Consider the following 19,686-nt stretch of genomic DNA (forward strand, 5'->3'; position numbering starts at 1 on the left):
GGTAGTGGTTTTTACTGTTATTGTTGTTGTTGTGGTAGTGGTTTTTACTGTTATTGTTGTTGTGGTGGTGGTGGTTTTTACTGTTATTGTTGTTGTTGTTGTTGTGGTGGTTTTTACTGTTATTGTTGTTGTGGTGGTGGTTTTTACTGTTATTGTTGTTGTTGTGGTGGTGGTTTTTACTGTTATTGTTGTTGTTGTGGTGGTGGTTTTTACTGTTATTGTTGTTGTTGTGGTGGTGGTTTTTACTGTTATTGTTGTTGTTGTGGTGGTGGTTTTTACTGTTATTGTTGTTGTTGTGGTGGTGGTTTTTACTGTTATTGTTGTTGTTGTGGTGGTGGTTTTTACTGTTATTGTTGTTGTCGTGGTGGTGGTGGTTTTTACTGTTATTGTTGTTGTTGTGGTGGTGGTTTTTACTGTTATTGTTGTTGTTGTGGTGGTGGTGGTTTTTACTGTTATTGTTGTTGTTGTGGTGGTGGTGGTTTTTACTGTTATTGTTGTTGTTGTTGTGGTGGTTTTTTGTTTTTTGTTGTGTTGTTGTGTTGTTGTGTGTGGTGGTTTTTATGTTATTGTTGTTGTTGTGTGGTGTGGTTTTTCTTATTGTGTTTGTTGTTGTTTTTCTGTTGTTTTTGTGTGGTTTTTGTTGTTTGTTGTGGGGTTTTTGTTTGTTTTGTTGTGTGTGGTGGTTTTACTGTTTTGTTGTGTTGTGGTGTTTTTAGTGTTTTTTGTTGTTGTGTGTGGTGGTTTTTACTGTTATTGTTGTTTTGTGTTGGTTTGTGGTTTTTTGTTTGTGTGTTGTCTGTTGGTTGTGTGTGGTGTGTTTTTTTAGTTATTGTTTGTGTGTGTGGTTTTTACTGTTATTGTTGTTGTGTTGTGGTGGTTTTTACTGTTATTGTTGTTGTTGTGGGTGGTGTGTGTTGTTTTTGTTGTTGTGTGTTTTTGTTGTGTTGGTGTGTGGTTTTTTACTGTTATTGTTTTTGTGGTGTGGTTTTCTGTTATTTGTTGTTGTGTGGTTTTGTTTTTTTTGTTGTTGTTGTTGTGTGGTGGTTTTTACTGTTATTGTTGTTGTTGTGTGGTTGTTTCTGTTTGTTGGTTGTTTTTGTGGTTTTACTGTTTTGTTGTTGTTGGTGTGGTGTTTTTACTGTTATTGTTGTTGTTGTGGTGTGGTGGTTTTTACTGTTTTTTGTTGTTTGTTGGTTGGTGGTTTTTTTGTTATTGTTGTTGTTTGGTGTGGTGGTGGTTTTTACTGTTATTGTTGTTGTGTGGTGGTGTTGTTGTGTTTTTGATGTTATTTGTTGTTGTTGTGTTGTGTGGTGGTTTTTACTGTTATTGTTGTTGTTGTTGTGGTTTGGTGGTTGTTTTACTGTTATTGTGTTGTTGTTGTGGTGGTGGTTTTACTGTTTTTGTTGTTGTTGTTGGTGGGTTTTTATGTTTGTTGTTGTTGTGGTGGTTTGTGTGTTTTTTCTGTTTGTGTTTTTGTTGTTGTGGTGGTGGTGTTTTACTGTTATTGTTGTTTGTTGTGGTGGTTTGGTTTTTGTTGTTGTTTTGTTGTTTGTTTTGTTGTTGGTGGTGTGTTTTTACTGTTATTGTTGTTGTTGTGGTGGTGGTTTTTTACTTGTTGATTGTTGTTGTTGTGTTGTGGTGGTTTTTTACTGTTATTGTTGTTGTTGTTTTTGTGGTTGGTGTTTGTTACTGTTGATTTGTTGTTGGGTGTGTTGTGTGGTGTTGTTTTGTTTAGTTGTTGTTGTTGTTGTGTGGTGGTTTTGTATGTTTTGTTGTTTTTGTTGGTGTGTGGTGGTTTTTTTACTGTTTTTGTTGTTGTTGTGGTGGTGGTTTTTTTGTTATTGTTTGTTGTTGTGGTGGTGGTTTTTACTGTTTGTTGTTGTTGTGGTTGGTTTATGTGTGTGTTGTTGGTGTTACTGTTATTGTTGTTGTTGTGGTGGTGGTTTTTACTGTTTTGTGTTGTTGTTTGTGTGGTGGTGGTTTTTACTGTTATTGTTGTTGTGTGTTGTGGTGGTTTTTACTGTTATTGTTGTTGTTGGTGTGGTGTTTTTACTGTTATTGTTGTTTGTGGTGTGGTTTTTTGTGGTTGTGTGGTGGTGTTTTTACTGTTATTGTTGTTGTTGTTGGTGTGGTTTTTACTGTTATTGTTGTTGTTTGTTGGTGGTGGTTGTTATGTTATTGTTGTTGTTGTGGTGGTGGTGGTTTTTACTGTTATTGTTGTTGTTGTGGTGGTTTACGTTGTGTTGTTTGGGTGGTGGTTTTTACTGTTATTGTTGTTGTTGTGGTGGTGGTGGTTTTTACTGTTATTGTTGTTGTTGTGGTGGTTTTTACTGTTATTGTTGTTGTTGTTGTGGTGGTGGTTTTTACTGTTATTGTTGTTGTTGTGGTGGTGGTTTTTACTGTTATTGTTGTTGTTGTTGTTGTGGTGGTTTTTACTGTTATTGTTGTTGTTGTGGTGGTGTGTTTTTTACTGTTATTGTTGTTGTTGTGTGTGGTGGTTTTTACTGTTATTGTTGTTGTTGTGGTGGTTGGTTTTTACTGTTATTGTTGTTTGTTGTGGTGGTGGTTTTTACTGTTATTTGTTTGTTGTTGTGTGGTGGTGGTGTTTTTTACTGTTATTGTTGTTGTTGTTGTGTGTGGTTGGTTTTTACTGTTTATTGTTGTTGTTGTGGGGGTGGTGGTTTTTACTGTTATTGTTGTTGTTGTGGTGGTGTTTTTACTGTTATTTGTTGTTGTGGTGGTGGTTTTTACTGTTATTGTTGTTGTATGTTTGTGTGTGGTTTTTACTGTTATTGTTGTTGTTGTTGTGGTGTGTTTTTACTGTTATTGTTGTTGTTGTGTGTGGTGGTGTTTTTTACTGTTTATTGTTGTTGTTGTGGTGGTGGTTTTTACTGTTATTGTTGTTTTGTGGTGGTGGTGTTTTTACTGTTATTGTTGTTGTTGTGGTTGTGGTGTTTTTACTGTTATTGTTGTTGTTGTTGTGGTGGTTTTTACTGTTTTTGTTGTTGTTGTTTGTGGTGGTTTTTACTGTTATTGTTGTTGTTGTTGTGGTGGTGTTTTATCTGTTATTGTTGTTGTTGGTTGTGTGGTGGTTTTTACTGTTTTGTTGTTGTTGTGTGTGGTGGTTTTTATCTGTTATTGTTGTTGTGTGGTGTGGTATGTGTTTGGTGTTTTTACTGTTATTGTTGTTGTTGTTGTGGTGGTGGTTTTACTGTTTTGTTTTTGTTGTTGTTGTTGTTGTGGTGGTTTTTTACTGTTATTGTTGTTGTTGTGTGTGGTGGTTGTTTTTTACTGTTATTGTTGTTTGTTGTGGTTGGTGGTTTTTACTGTTATTGTTTGTTGTTGTGTGTGGTTGTTGTTTTGTTTGTTTGTGTGTTAGTTTTGTTGTTGTTGTGGTGGTGGTTTTTACTGTTATTGTTGTTGTTGTGTGTGTGGTTTTTGATGTTATTGTTGTGTTGTGGTGTGTGGTGGTTTTTACTGTTATTGTGGTTGTTTTTAGTTGTGTTTTGTGGTGGTTTTTGTATGTTTTTGGTTGTTTGTTGTTGTGGTGGTGGTTTTTTATGTTATTGTTGTTGTGTGGTGGTGGTGTTTTTACTGTTATTGTTGTTGTTGTGGTGGTGGTGGTTTTTTATGTTTATTGTTTGTTGTGTGTGGTGGGTGGTTGTTTGCTGTTATTGTTGTTGTTGTGTGTGGTGGTTTTACTGTTATGTTGTTGTTGTTGTGGTGGTGTGTTTTTACTGTTATTGTTGTTTGTGTGGTGGTGGTTTTTATGTTATTGTTGTTGTTGTGTGGTGGTGGTTTTTATGTTATTGTTGTTTTGTGTGGTGGTGTTTCTTTATTGTTTTGTGTTGTTGTTTTGTAGTGTTTGGTTTTTTTATCTGTTATTGTTGTTGTTGTGGTGGTGTGTTTTTACTGTTATTGTTGTTGTTGTGTGGTGGTGGTTTTTACTGTTATTGTTGGTTGTTGTTTATGTTATGTTGTTGTGGTGGTGGTTTTTACTGTTATTGTTGTTGTTGTTGTGGTGGTTTTTACTGTTATTGTTGTTGTTGTTGTGGTGGTGGTTTTTACTGTTATTGTTGTCGTTGTGGTGGTGGTTTTGCTGTTGTTGATTGTGTTGTTGCTGCTGTTGCCATCGTAGTTGTTGTTGTTGTAGTTGTTATTGTTGTTGTTCTTGATATTATTATTATTATTATTATTATGATTATTGTTGTTGATTTCCTGAATCGAGAGACCTTGAACATATACTCTTTGATAGATAAGATAATACATCGAATGTTAAAAGTGACATTTTCATGGACATGAACAATGATTGTTGTCGTCACCGTTAATGACAGAGAATGAAAAACAATATATTTAATATGTGCTTGGAGAGAAAGCGTACCACATTATCAAATTTATAGTTATTGAATACAAAGACTTCTCTCTCTCTCTCTCTCTCTCTCTCTCTCTCTCTCTCTCGCTCCGACACACTCTCTCCCCACCCATCTGTCTCCTATACTCTCTCCCTCCCCCTCTCTCTCCCCCTATCTCTCCCTCTCTCCCTCTCCCTCCCCCTCATCTCTCTCCCTTCTCTCTCTCTCTCTCTCTCTCTCCCCCACCCCCCCTCTGTATACTTCTCTCGTGTTGTCTCTGCCAAAAAAAAGTTTTCAAAACTATTCTTATTACACTTTCTCTCCCCAGCCCACCCTCTCTCTCTCTGTCTCTCTCTCTCTCTCTCCCCCTCTCTCTCTCTCCCCCACCTCTCTCCCCTCTCTCCCCTCTCTCTCCCTCTCTCTCTCTCTCCCTCTCTCTCCTCCTCATCTCTCTCTCCCCCCCCCCTCTAAATCCTCTCGTGTTGTCTCTGCCAAAATAAAAGTTTTCAAAACTATTCTTATTACACTCTCTCTCCCCACCCCTCTCCCTTCCCGCTCTCTATCCCCTCTCTCTCCCCCTCATCTCTTTCTCCCCCCCCCCCCTCTTTAAATCCTTCTCTCGTGTTGTCTCTGCCAAAGACACGTTTTCAAAACTATTCTTATTACACTCTCACTCCCCATCGCCCCCCCCCCCACCCTCTCCCTCCTTTCTCTCCACTTCTCTCTCTCTCTCTCTCTCGTTCTCTCTCCTACACTCTCTCTCCCCCTCTCTCTCCCTCCTTTCTCTCCCCACCTCTCTCTCTCTCTCCCTTTCTCCCGCTCTCTCCCTTTCTCCTCTCTCTCCCCCTCATCTCTCTCCTTTCTCTCTCCCCCCTCTCTTAATCCTTCTCTCGTGTTGTTTCTGCCAGAGACAAGTTTTTAAAACTATTCGTATTACTTTGTTTTTATTCCAGGTGCTTAAAGAATTTCATACGCAAAAAGACGGACATAGACCCCGGGCGCAGTCGAGCTTTTATCAACTTTGATCTCCCTGTCCACCCAGCAGTCATTCTATCGTATTGTATCCAATGGGGGGGGGGGGTGGTGATGGTGGTAGATAAAAAAGGAGGAGGAGGAGGAGGAATTGGAGGGGAAGCAGGGTTTGAGAATGAGGAAGAGAAGGCGAAGAAGAAGAAAAATAAGAAAAAAAATTGCTATTGTCCGTTTCACACTGTAGGAATTGGAATTGGTAACAACAAGATATGAAGTGAGTAGAATAGTGCCAGAAGACAATAGAGAATAAAATTTTTTTCGCGGCGGTGGTGGGGTTTGAACCTGCGACCTTATTGGTACGACAACTCCGCCTGGCAGTTTAGAGCGTGGCTCTACCTATCCACGAATACAAAAAATATTCGTTTCAAACCCAAGTCATATTTCTAGAGCCCTCTCTCACCCACTACTAGAGATCTCAGGCTCGCTCGCGCACAACCATCGCGAAGTTATTTTTGACCAGCAGTTAAGCTTAGTAGCCAATATTCTCAACACAAACATATAACATAGAAACGATTGAGACACATTGAGTACCCCCCCCCCCCCATCATCATCAGTATTACTACCAGTCATTTTATCACCACGACTGCTACTACTACTGATACTACTACTACTACTGTGCCTGCTCCACTCACTTTTCTGAATTGGAATTGGCTCCGTAGGCCTAATGCCTCCGAAGTACTAATACTTCTGCTACTTAATAGATTTACTCCAATTAGCTTTTCATTCATGTTATGATATGATTTGTAGCGCCTAACAGGTGTCATGTCCTGTCTTGCATGACATATTCTGCTGCCAGCTTGGACCTTCTTTCAAGAGCAGATTTGTAATCCACTGTTTCCAAACGGCGATGTGTCGGGATGTACAAGGTGATGGAAATTCTATTTATAGCCTCAAACGTCAAACTTGGGGTTCGTTTCCCTTCGTGATTGTGGAGAATAAATATTATTTCTTGTACTGGAAAACACAAAGCTTGGATTTCTCATTATTTTATTTCTAGATTCATTTTTCGGGTACAAAATCCATCCCGACATCGTACCGTTTGGAGATGGTGGTCACAAATTATGATGGAAATTGCTCTATATGAGAGGAGAGTTTTAGTTTTAAAATAAAAACTTGCCAGAATTTCCCTTTTTCGCCGTTGTCTTGAATCCATGGGAGTTTCACAAATGTCATGAAAAATGTCATGGTAGAATCATTGGTATTTCACAATTGTCATGTAAAAAAATGTCATGGAATCACTGGTATATCACAAATGTCATGTAAAATGTCATGGTAGAATCAGTGGTATTATCACAAATGTTATGGAATATGTCATGGTAGAATAATTGATATGAGATCAAAATTCTTCAGGGGTTGGTTGTTAGGGAATATCATACAATCTGATTTGTGCATTCATTCGAAACGTCTTACAAAATGATCTCAGCTCTCTTTGTAGAAAATGTCACCATAGAATCATTGATACGAGATTAAAGTCTTCAATGTTAAGGTGGGAATCATAAGTTACTGAATAGTTTAATCTATTCGAAACGTCTTCTAATAATGGATTCATATTGATATCAGATCAGAGGTTCAAAATTAAGTGAAAATCTTAAATGACTGAATGGTGTAATTGATTCGAAACGTCTCCCAGTGTTATTTCAGTAATCTTTCTAGAAAATGTCAATGTGCATGACAGAAAGGTCAGCGACACGACCCGAATGGGAGCGATCTATAGATATAATGCGCTTGGCCAAGGAGTTCACAACAATGCCACCCGGAAGTATAACGGACCAACACACACACTCTGTGTAACCATGAACTTTTATAGTCTGCTTAATACAGTTTAGTGAGAACAACTCACAAACGCGGATGGCAAAAACAATAACAAAGGTCTGAGTGACGTCATCTGCATACTATCTATATTCAGGTTTTCGCCCATAGAGTCATGATTTGTTGTTGTCCAACGAATGGATATTTCTTTATAAATAATGTAAACACCCTGCTTTGTATATGAAAGTTGTGAACATACCCAAGTGTAAAGCTGAATAATGAGACATTTTGAGATGTTAGATATTTCAAAAATTGAGAACAACTTGATAACCTTCATTAACAAATCTGCGTATTTACATTTAAAAAGAAATATCCAATCGTTTGACAGCAAAAAATCATGTGATCGATGGCTCAGTCGGACGAAAATCTAAATATAGATCTCTGGCTATCATTGAACGGAAATAGGCTATTCAGTTGAGTTTGTTTATTTCAATTTTATAGTAAGTTATATTCACTAACTTTATAAAATAACATAAATGTTTCAAACAAACCTTATATTTTATTCTAATAAATATTATTTTTCTCTATCTAAATCACTCTGACATTAATATCACCGCACTGAGTCGACGAGTAACACTTATAAATCTCACTATGTCCTTCGGTACAAACTACTTACAGAGCACCAATCCAACAACTATTTAGTAATAATGATTAATTATTAGTACTGTAGTACCAAAACGATTGGTCACTAAGTTGTGAGAAACTAAAAAGGTTCTCCAGCCAGCTGGACGAACACTGGACCCTACGACGATGCACTTTACAGAGAGCGGATTGGTTGACACAGGAGCAGCAGCGTAAATGTCAACTGTGATCAAATAATATGGAAACAGGCTACCATAATTCTCATGTTTGATTTCGCCTACCTTTTGTCATGGAATTTCATACAATTATATTATATTCTATATTTGTATAGTTGGTAGAACAGGACGTTGACATGATTTGTAACCCGTTCAATCAAAACGGTATTGATAGAACAAAGTTGACGGCGCTCAAGTCTTTGTTATAGAGAATGTGCGCTCGGCTAAGAAACTCACAACATTGCCATCCGGAAATATGACTGACAAAACAAACAAAACTCTGTGTAACCTTAAACGTTTATAATCTGGTTAATACAGTTTAGTGAGAATTACTCATAAACATGGATGGCAAAAACACTAGTTCATAGGAAACAGCTGATGGTCCACGGGCAATCGATCAATGTGCCCTCTCGGCTATGAATCCCCGCTAGGACCAGGATAAACCAATCAACTTCAATCCATAGCAAAGATAGAGAGCAATGTGGGAAGGGAAAACAGATATCGGGGAATAGGAGGCCCAGCAAAAGTCACCTCTCCGCCCACCTTGGGAGATCAGAAGACCCCACCTAAGAGTATGTTCTTCTTCTTCTTCAAGTATCAAGTCTGTGCCAGACATCGGTGATCATGGTACGCCATTCATCTCTCTGATCAGATAATCTCAGAAAACTAATATAACTCTTCTCTTTCTTTCTCGTCCAGCTTTTCAAACTATTCAAATATGTTTTTCTTGGTCTTCCTTTACTCTTTTTACCTTTTATCTTTCCCGTGAGAGCAAGATCTTCAATACATTTATGTAGAGCATGTAACTTAACTTAAATTAACATTGTTTTCTTAACTCCTGACAATTTTGCCTTTAGATTCAGTTTTAAAAAAAATGTTTTTATTTTTATTATTATTCCGATATGGTACCATATAGATGAAATTGGTCACATTTTCCCTGGCCATTAGTTCAGAAATTCGCACTTTTAATAAGAGAAGAAGAAAAAGAGAAGCTAAGCTAATATTGTTCTATTTAACGACACGGCATTCTTCCAGCAAAAGTACGCTGGCTGGACTCGCTGGTCACCAAAGGAAAACAGGAAAATTAATTATCATTACAGTGTTTGTCCAGTTCCAGCCATTGCCCACGTTACGGCAGCCAACAAAGGCGTCACTGTATAGCATTCCCTTTGCTTTCTGTATAGTTGAGGGTCTCTGCTGCGATCTACGTGCTTGGTGTGCTCGTAGGAAGTGACGTCGTGGAACAGCATCCGGTCAGAAAGTGATCGATAGCATTTTTATTCTCATAATGAGTTCACAACATTTTGTTATTTATAGAACGAAGTTTATGTAACTCAGGTCTTTGTTATTGTTTTTTGTCGTCCATGTTTATGAGCAATTCTCACTAAACCGTATTAACCAGACTAAAAACCTTAAAGGTTACATATTGTTTTGTGAGTTGGTCCGTTATACTTCCGGATGCCACCAACTTATCTCTCAAGAAAATAACGAAGCGCCATCCTTCCTTTATGACCTTTATAACTTTTATTCACATGGGAGCAACTTACGCTCATCCCAGTCAGTGTAGCAACCCCCCCCCCCCCCCCCCCAAAAAAAAAAAAAAAAAAACAAAAAAAAAAAACAAATAAAAAAAAACAAAAAAAAAAAAACCCAACAAAAACAAAGTGAGGCAAAAACATAATGGTGAGAGGTCTTTTAAATTTGCAGGGCCTCGACTTTGGAATAACCTGCCCGAGGACATTATATTTTTAGACTCAAAATATTCTTTTTAAATCCTTTAAAACAAATGTTATCATTCAAAATCAAGAAATGTGACATGATTTTAGTTTTTATAGCCCCTATACCTATATGTTTATTGGTTTTATACAATCATAAATAATAATTCAACTTTTCATACAAGTTTAATGTCTCTGTTTATGTGTGGCACATTTTTCATTGTAATTTTATTATATATATATATATAATGCAGAAAACTTATATAGCGCTATAACTCCGAGACACCAGACTCTAAGTGCTTAAATTACAAATTACTTTGGCTGAAACATACTCATTCACACACACAGACAAGCATACACACACACAACACACAACAGCTTCTCATACCATCTACTCAAGACGAAACAGATATCTTTTAAGTGAACGTTTAACAATAGACAAAATTCTTTTTCAGGAATGAATGCTCGTGGTAAGGCATTCCAAACAGAGGGTTTACTTGCATATTATGTATAAACCTGTCGCTAATATTTGTGTGTCATGTTTTCACATTTCTTTTTATTCTCGAGATTTTATTGTAAAACGCATAGTTCCCCTCCCTCCAACGATAATATACGCTATATAAGCGCAGTTTATTATCATATTGAAGCATGATGTGGCATAACTATTTTAGTAGTAAGATTGATAGATTCTATAGATAGATTGTATAGATAGATTCTTATGATCACGGGGTGTACAAGAACGTGGATGGATGTTCTTTATTGACGACCAGCTTTTATTTAGGCCAGAAAATAAGATGCAATCACTCTGACACCAGAAGATGAATTACACAAGGTATGTATCCAGACCTCTGGAAGAGTGGTTTACACTGCGAATGAGATGATGTGCGGCTATGTGGTCTAGTGGTATGACAATCGCTTTCGGATCGGAAGGTCCTGGGTTCGAGCCTCTCCCAGCGCATAGTTGAGTCCTTGGGAAAGGCTCTTTAATCACATTATCTCACCGTAATCTGGTGTAAAATGACTACCTGATCGTTAACAGTATTGTCTTTGTTAAAAAAAAATATGTAATATCGCCTAACAGACGTCATGTAACGTCCTACATGTTAAGTGTTGTTGTTGACCAGGAGCCCCTTGTAAGGCGCTTTGAACACGTTTAGCGTAAATTGCTCCATATAAAAGATCATTTTTTAACAAATGTATTCATTTTTATTCTTTTAAAAAGTATCCTGCTTTTTTATATCACGCTTTTGTTCCGTATGACACTTTTTCGTTATATTCAGTTGTAAAACGAGTATTCAATAGGGGTTGGGAGAAAAATATTAGAGCGCTTTACGGACGATGTAGATATGTGTTCAATCTTGAGCACATTTTGCGCGATTTTATGTTAAGCTATTTGAAGAATCCGCTTGTTATGGATTATCTCCCTTAGTTGTGTCCAACACAGTGAATACAAATATGAAGATAACTCGTTAATACACCATTTTTTGGGGGCTTAATGATAATATAATAGACGAATGAACAAAACAAATCATGTACAACTGTTTGATAACAATGTGCCTCAATACTCGAATCATGAGTCCCGAAGGTATGAATGAGTTTTTGAGACTTTTAATGAAGTCAATGATCAAGATAATGAGGGCCATTAGTAGTTGTGGTAGTAGTATTAGTAGCTGTAATCTAAGTAGTAGTAGTAGTAGTAGTAGTAGTAGTAGTTATGTAGTAAGTTAGTAAGTAGTAAGTGTAGTATGTAGTAGTAGTGTAGTAGTAAGTAGTAGTAGTAGTAGATAGTAGTAGTATAGTAGTAGTAGTAGTAGTAGTAGTAGTAGTAGTAGTAGTAGTAGTAGTATATAGTAGTAGTAGTAGTAGTAGTAGTAGTAGTAGTAGTAGTAGTAGTAGTAGTAGTAGTAGTTAGTAGTAGTAGTAGTAGTAGTAGTAGTAGTTAGTTAGTAGTAGTAGTAGTAGTAGTAGTTAGTAGTAGTAGTAGTAGTAGTAGTAGTAGTATAGTAGTAGTAGTAGTAGTAGTAGTAGTAGTAGTAGTAGTAGTAGTAGTAGTAGTAGTAGTAGTAGTAGTAGTAGTAGTAGTAGTAGTAGTAGTAGTAGTAGTAGTAGTAGTAGTAGTAGTAGTAGTAGTAGTAGTAGTAGTAGTAGTAGCAGTAGTAGTAGCAGTCGTGGTGATAAAATGACTGATAGTAATACTGATGGTGATGGGGGGGGGGGGGGGGGATGGTGGTAGATAAAAAAGGAGGAGGAGGAGGAGGAATTGGAGGGGAAGCAGGGTTTGAGAATGAGGAAGAGAAGGCGAAGAAGAAGAAAAATAAGAAAAAAAAGGAGGTGCAGGAAGAAAATAGGAGTAAGACGGGAGGAGTATAAAGAGTATGATGATGATGAGGAGGAGGAGGAGGAGGAGGAGGAAAGGAGGGGAAGGAGGAGAGGAGGGGAAGGAGGAGAGGAGGGGAGGGGGAGGACGAGGTGGAGTATGAGGAGGAGGAAAAGGGGGAATAGAAAAAGGGGAGGAAGACAGGAGTAGGGGAAGGAGGAGGAGGCTGAGTATGAGGAGGAGGATAAGGAGGGGGAGGAGGAAGAGGAAGAGGAACAGGAGGAAGAGTATGACGAGTATGATGATGAGGAATCGGAGGAGGAGTTAGAGAAGGGGAGGCGGAGGAGGAGGAGAAATAGCAGGAGGGGAGAAGGGGGATGAGAAGGGGAAAGAGAAAGAGAATGAAAGAAGAGTTGTAAATTTGTTATAAACGCGGGTTGCATCCATCATCATCATCATCATCATCATCATCATCATCATCATCATCATCATCATCATCATCTTCATCATCATCATCATCATCATCATTATCATCATCATCATCATCATCATCATCATTGTCGTCATCATCATCATCATCATCATCACCATCATCAACATCATCACCAACACTAATATCAATACAAAGGTTGGAACATGAGAAAGAAAAGTTATAGATACTGATATCTTTCAAGATCATAAACCGGAGATAAGGTCAATTTTGTTCAAACGCCTTTGTAAAACACAAAAAAACCCAACAAACACTGAATAGCCATAAGGTTTAAATCACTTACCTGCTGTACCATGCGCATGCGCAGGCGGGTCATATTCTCATGCATACTTTCAGTGTCCGTCGCCATCTTGAAAATCAAGCGTCCCTCTTCGTTGCCTTAGAAACGACGTCGGTGCTGTCTCGTCAGCCAGCGCCTGGTCACAAAATCTCACAAACACCCACCACCAAAATTAACTGCAAAATCGTCCAATCTTGTCCAGAATTATGTCATATAAAACAAAATCCATTCACATTGTCCCTGTTTTAAAATTCATTCTCCACAATGACTTGAATCGCAAACAAGTGAAGCGTGTTTAAACGTCCATTTCACCAACTTTAATAATATTGTACTAATAATAACACCAACGACCCGTAGACAAGAAGCGAATAAGATACTAAACGTATTTCACAGCAAAGGAGAGGGGAGAGGGTTACAAAAGACACGGACTTAGTTATGGTTCAACTCTCGCATGATCCCCCCTCTCTCTCTCTCTCACTCTCACTCTTCAATGCGCGGAGTCCTAAAAATACGAAAAAGCAAAAGCCAGAGGAATGATAAAAATAATAAAACTAAAAAAATGGAAGCTATAAAAACTAGATCACTGTTGGGTTCAAAGAATAACTTGATTGATTGGCACCAATGTTAATCGATAGATCGATAACCGTTTCTTTTCAATAAAAACCAATCACGTCTTACGGGTTCCTACCTTTTGTTAAGAACAATGAATAGTTTTACAATATTTAATTTCTCTTTAGGTTCAACTGTTATAGCACACCCTATATTATTAGCACAACTAAATACTTTCACCCCCTTTTCAAGAAGATCAGATTGTCTCGTCCAAGCCAAAACTAGCAGAGACGATTTGGTTGCATAGAAACTGTGCGTAATCTGTTTTGTTTACTTTTCTTATTCCTCCTATCTTGGAAGATTCCATTCTCGATTAAGATACAAGGGGTGTTAGGTTTCAATTTCACTGCAAAGGGTTATGTATACCATTCATACATACACATAACTTTTAAACCCCAACTTTGATTCGTTTCTTTTTGTATATTATATTATGTGTTGTGTTGTCGTTAAGAAGCGACCTTTTAGTAAAGTTTGTATGAGTTGTTTAAAAACGTGGAAGGGATCAATTAATTCGATATGATAATTTATGATTGATCGCTTTTTACCTGGTTGGGAATGTTTGATTGAATAGTCGAATTAATCATAACTGAAATATAGCTTTTAAACCCTGTGGTGATCGATATGTTTGTACAAGGTTATATCATTTGATAAAGAAAGTTGTATTTATTATATCCATGTCTTATGGTGTGGGGTTGATTGGAAAGTTTATGTTGAGTTGATTAATAATAGTTGTGGCAATTGTGGTAATAATAATAATAATAATAATAATAATAATAATAATAATAATAATAATAATAATAATAATAATAATAATAATAATAATAATAATAATAATAATAATAATAATAATAATAATAATAATAATAATATAATAATAATAATAATAATAATAATAATAATAATAATAATAATAATAATAATAATATAATAATAATAATAATAATAATATAATAATATTAATATAATAATAATAATAATAATAATAATAATAATAATAATAATAATAATAATAATAATAATAATAATAATAATAATAATAATAATAATAACAATAATAATAATAATAATAATAATAATAATAATAATAATAATAATAATAATAATAATAATAATAATAATGATGATTATGATGATTTTAATAATAATAATAATAATAATAATAATAATAATAATAATAATAATAATAATAATAATAATAATAATAATAATAATAATAATAATATAATAAATGTAATACTAATATTATTATTATTATTATTATTATTATTATTATTATTATTATTATTATTATTATTATTATTATCATTATCATTATTATTATTACAACGGGAGATCAAAGAGACTGACACAGATCCCGAATGGGATCAATATTTTTTATCCCGGTTTCTACAGCGTGAAACTGACAGTAGCGGTCACTTGCTACCCTTTAGATATCGCGCTTGTCTATCGCAAGGCACTCTCCGCCAGAGCTTTCAGACGAAGCTACCCAATCACTGCTTCGTGGAAAGGTAGGGGGGGGGGGCGGGGTGGGGGGGGGGGGGGAGTTTGAGCAAAAAAAAAATAAAAAAGAAATTGACTTCATTGGGATCGAACTCGGATCCCTCTGCGTACGAAGCGAATGCTCTACAGACCAAGCTAATGGAACCCTTTCACCTGCGTGGATAAGATAAACAATGATAATAGGGGGGAATTAACATTAAAAAGAAAACCGAATTTGCTGATAAAGATAAATAAATAAAATTGAAGTATTGAAGAGCGATTTGTTTACATACACATATTCCATACACACTTTCTCTCGCTAGCAGGAGGTTAGAGCTGAGTTCAATAACTCGATAAATCCAATTTTAAATATGTAATGCATTTCTTACTTTTCTTCTTCTTCTTCTTCTTCTTCTTCTTCTTCTTCTTCTTCTTCTTCTTCTTCTTCTTCTTCTTCTTCTTCTTCTTCTTCTTCTTCCTCTTCCTATTTCATTGTTTTTGGATATGAAGGAAGGACTATTATAGATAAAACGAAGTTGACGCCACTCAGGTCATTGTTCTTGTTTTTTTTTTTGCCATCCATGTTTATGAGTAATGAGTAATAAACGACCAAGATTAGACATAGTTTTGTGTGTTGGTTCTTTATATTTCCGGATGGCAATATTGTGAGTTACTTAGCCAAGCGCATACTATCTATCAATTTTAGGCAGCCTGTTAGTGATTTTTTTCACTAAAGTGTATCAATCGGACTGTAGATAGTATGCCTTTGGCAAAGAAACTCACAGCATTGCCATCCTGAAGTATAACAGACCAACACACAAAGCTATGTGTAACCTTAAACGTTTATAGTCTGGTTAATACAGTTTAGTTAGAATTACTCACAAACATGGATGGCAAAAACAAAAAAACAATAACAAAGGCCTGAGTGACGTCAACTTTGTTCCATCTATAAAGTTAAAGATTTCACACCGTTTTCTTAGTTGGTACGTTAATATTGGCTGGCGGATGTTGTGAGGTTTTTACCTAAACGTATAGCATGAATGCAGGACTCCAAGGGCTACGACCTGTGATGTAAACAAGAGGATAGTGGAAGTCACCCTGGACAAATGGCCGTTTATTTGTCTTATTTCACTACTGTTGTCTCCTCCACAGTAAACACGATCATAGCGTCGTGGAAATGGGAAATGGGGAAATCCTGCATATTGGGAAATCTGTCTAAACGGGCTGGAATTGAAATTTTTAAATAATAATAATAATAATAATAATAATAATAATAATAATAATAATAATAATAATAATAATAATAATAATAATAATAATAATAATAATAATAGCGCTTAACAGGTATCATGTCTTGAGTGTCATGTTAAGTGTTGGATTGGGACATCTTGTAAAGTGCTTTGAGTATATTTTAGTGGGTTGTCGACAATTAATTCGGTCTTATCAACGGGTTCCCTCTTTCTATCTTCCTTGTATTTTTCCTTTCCTTTTCTTTTGTTGACGTTTCGGGCTAACTGACTCTATCCACTAACCGGAAGTCCCCGAATAGTCACAGGGTATTGCGCTATATTGGGCTACTATGTGGTATGGCACTCGTCATCGAATCGGAGAATCCAGGGTTCGAGTCCCGCTTTGAGCGGCGCATAGTTGAGTCCTTGGAAAAGGCTCTTTACTCACATTCTCTAATCGTACTCAAATGTAAAATGAGTACCTGATCATTAACAGCGGTGTCTCTGTCGAAAACTAAAAATGTAGAATCGACTTACAGGCGTCATGTGTCGTCCTACATGATAAGTGTTGCTGTTAGCTAGAAACCTCTTGTTCTACTCTTTAAGCACGTTTAGTGGGTATAGCGCTCATAAATGCTATAGTGGGTATTGCGCTTATAAATGCTATTTTCTATAGTCTATATATATACATACTTTCTAGTTGCCTTTGTTTTTTGTTTGTTTTGTTTTGCGCCCTCTGTTCCACAAGGAATCAAGAGGCTTATGTCAAGTTTGTCTTTTGTTGTTTTGCTTTGGTTTTTTGTTTTGTTTTGTTTTTTGTTTTTTTTTTTTGGGGGGGGGGGGGGAGGTATTTTTTTTTGGTTTAGTCTTAATTTGATCATTGATAGCTTCATTTTTCACATAGCGGTTGCTTATTTTACTGAGTACCCAAGAAGGGATGATAACATGACCTGTGATATAAACAATGGGATAACGCCGAACATCCTGGAATAAGTTTTTAAATTAATTATATGCACTTAGGTAAAATACTAACAGCATCCGCCAGCCGGATAAAACGCACCAACACACACAAAACTATGTTTATGAACTGATCAATAGAATATAGTGAGAACTACTCATAAAAATGGTTGGCTAAAAACGAGAACAAAAAGGTGAGTGACGTCAAATTTGTTTCCTCTATATTAGTGCGTATCCATGTGTTGCCACCGTTAACTTATAGCCCGACACTAAAAACCCACTAAGACCCATATTTTGACGTCATTTTTAGGTTTATGGACCGCCTAGTGAGTTGTCTTCAGTAGTGATCGAGAAAACAAGTGATCCCATTGGTTGAACTGTTGAATAGAACTCTCACGATTTCTTTTCTTTTGTGACCAAAGACTTGTCTTTTGACGTCAGTTTTTGGTCAGTGTCAGCGTGGCCTTCGTAAAGTTATGGCCTGATACTGACCAAAAAAATGACGTCAAAATGCCAGTCTTTTGCCACAAAAGAAAACAAATCGTGAGTTGTATCAATAGTTCAACCAGTGAAATGACTTGTTTCCATGAGCAGTAGCCATCGTTATGTTATGGCCTGATACTGAAATCCAAAAGGACTGGCAGTTTGACGTCATTATTTGTTTTTTGCACCGCCCAGTGAGTTGTCGTTAGTAGAGCTCATAGAAACAAGTTAATTCATTGGTTGAACTATTGAATACAACTCACGATTTGTTTTCTTTTGTGTCAAAAGACTGACATTTTGACTTCATTTTTTGGTCAGTGTCAGGCCATAACTTTACGAAGGCCACACTTATACCCTGGCACTAACCAAAATATGTCGTCAAAAGACAAGTCTTTGGCTGTAAAAGAAAACAAATCGTGAGTTTTATTCAACAGTTCAACCAATGGAATAACTTGTTACATTGAGCTCTACTAACGACAACTCACTGGGCGGTGAAAAAAAATGGCGTCAAACTATAAGTCATAGTGGATTCGAGTGTCGGGCTATAATATGTTAACGATGGCTACGGTCAGGCCATGGTTTTACGAAGGCCACGATCAATGTCCTATTTCACTAACAATCGGTTAAGTGACAGATTTGCAGATCTGAAAAAAATTTCCAAGCCTTTACAATGTCCCGTTTAAGTCGATAGTTTTCACAATGCAATTCAAGAATATTGATAAGACAATCGCAGCTCACAGGTATGTAGATAACTCTTGACTGATCTCTACAAATCTTGATAGATATGTAGTTATCATTCCTGACCAACAAGCCAGTCGATGGATCTATCCTCTATCCCCCCCCCCACACACACACACAACAACAACAACCAGTTAGACTGGGCGTTTCAGGCGACCACAGGAATTCAAATTGACTTACATAAGGTGTTAAATCTACTAAACCGTTGTCTCGTGTCTAAGGTTAGACTCGCATCCACGAAACGATTAATATTATGGTCACTGTTAACACGTGAAGAGAGAGAGAGAGAGAGAGAGAGAGAGAGAGAGAGAGAGAGAGAGAGAGAGAGAGAGAGAGATATGTTTGTTTTTGTTTTTAAGGGTTTTACTGCGCTTGCAATACATTGAGGTAATATCCGCGCCAGTAAATAGGAAGAAAATAGGATAGTAAAAAAGAATTACATTAAAGCACCAAAGAAAAGGTAAGGCAAAAGGGAATCGGTTCGAACAGGGATCATGTATATTCCAAGAGTATACCATCAAAGTACTTAGTACGAGATCACCTAAATGTCTCATCCTGACAGAAATATATGCCACCACTAAGAGGAACTCTCTCAAATGTTTTACAAATCATATTATATATAAATATATATATATATAAATATATATATATATATATATATATATATATATATATATATATATATATATATATATATATATATATATATATAAACAAAAATGAGTACAGAGAGATGATTTTATTCGACTGTTTCCATCTCAGCCAAGGACTCTGGCCACGGCCACCCCTATAGAAGACACAGCGATAATCGCAATAGGGGAAGACCACTGGAAACTTGGAGAAGATCAATGGAAAGAGAGATGACATCCTTCGTTTGGACCTGGGGTGAGGTCCGGAAGCTGGCAGAAGACAGAAGTCACTGGCGCTCCTTACTGTCGACCTTATGTGTTCATGAAACACCAAAGAGGAGTAAGAAGACACAGGAAGTGACCTCCTGCCCACCTTAGGAGGTTAAAAGATCACAACCAGCCTCCTGGTACATTTTAAACCCGAGTCCATATATGTAGTATGATTAAAGAATCTTGCCCAAGGAATCAACAGTGTGTCGCCGACAGCCGGACTCAAACCCGAAACCCAATAGTTCTGACGACGAATGTCATACCTCAAGGTCACACAGCTGCAAGAAAGAGACTGCCAGATTAGGGGGTTTGTTGGTTTCTTTTTTTCTCAACCCAGAGTGGATTCCATCCAATCCATACTTTGTAGTCCTTTGGAGCCATTACACCCATAGAGTCGGGTGTTTATCCCGGTTTTTTTTTTTTTGTTTTTAAGGGTTTTACGGCGCTTGCAACACATTTAGGTCATATCAGCGCCAGTAAAAAGGAAGAAAATGGGATAG

The 19,686-nt window shown here is 36.7% G+C and overlaps 1 protein-coding gene across 2 annotated transcripts in view; it reads right to left on the reverse strand.

Annotated features, from left to right (window-relative positions):
• The window catches only part of LOC144958195 (uncharacterized), a 91,515-nt gene extending 77,897 nt beyond the window's left edge, over positions 1-13,618 (reverse strand). Inside the window, exons 1-2 of one of the 2 annotated variants that reach the window (XM_078889997.1) lie at positions 13,576-13,618; positions 12,796-13,294 (exon numbers count right to left, since the gene is read on the reverse strand). In XM_078889997.1, the coding sequence (XP_078746123.1) occupies positions 12,796-12,861 (66 nt within the window). In that variant the 5' untranslated portion in view covers positions 12,862-13,294; positions 13,576-13,618. Of the gene's footprint in view, positions 1-12,795; positions 13,528-13,575 lie in introns of those variants that run through there. The other variant, XM_078889996.1, reaches the window with a different exon arrangement.
• Positions 13,619-19,686: the final 6,068 nt, after the last annotated feature.

This window comes from Berghia stephanieae, chromosome 12 (assembly GCF_034508935.2).
Source record: "Berghia stephanieae isolate SIO BIC M18660-M18661 chromosome 12, UCSD_Bste_1.3, whole genome shotgun sequence".
In the NCBI taxonomy this organism is placed as follows: Eukaryota; Metazoa; Mollusca; class Gastropoda; order Nudibranchia; family Aeolidiidae; genus Berghia; species Berghia stephanieae.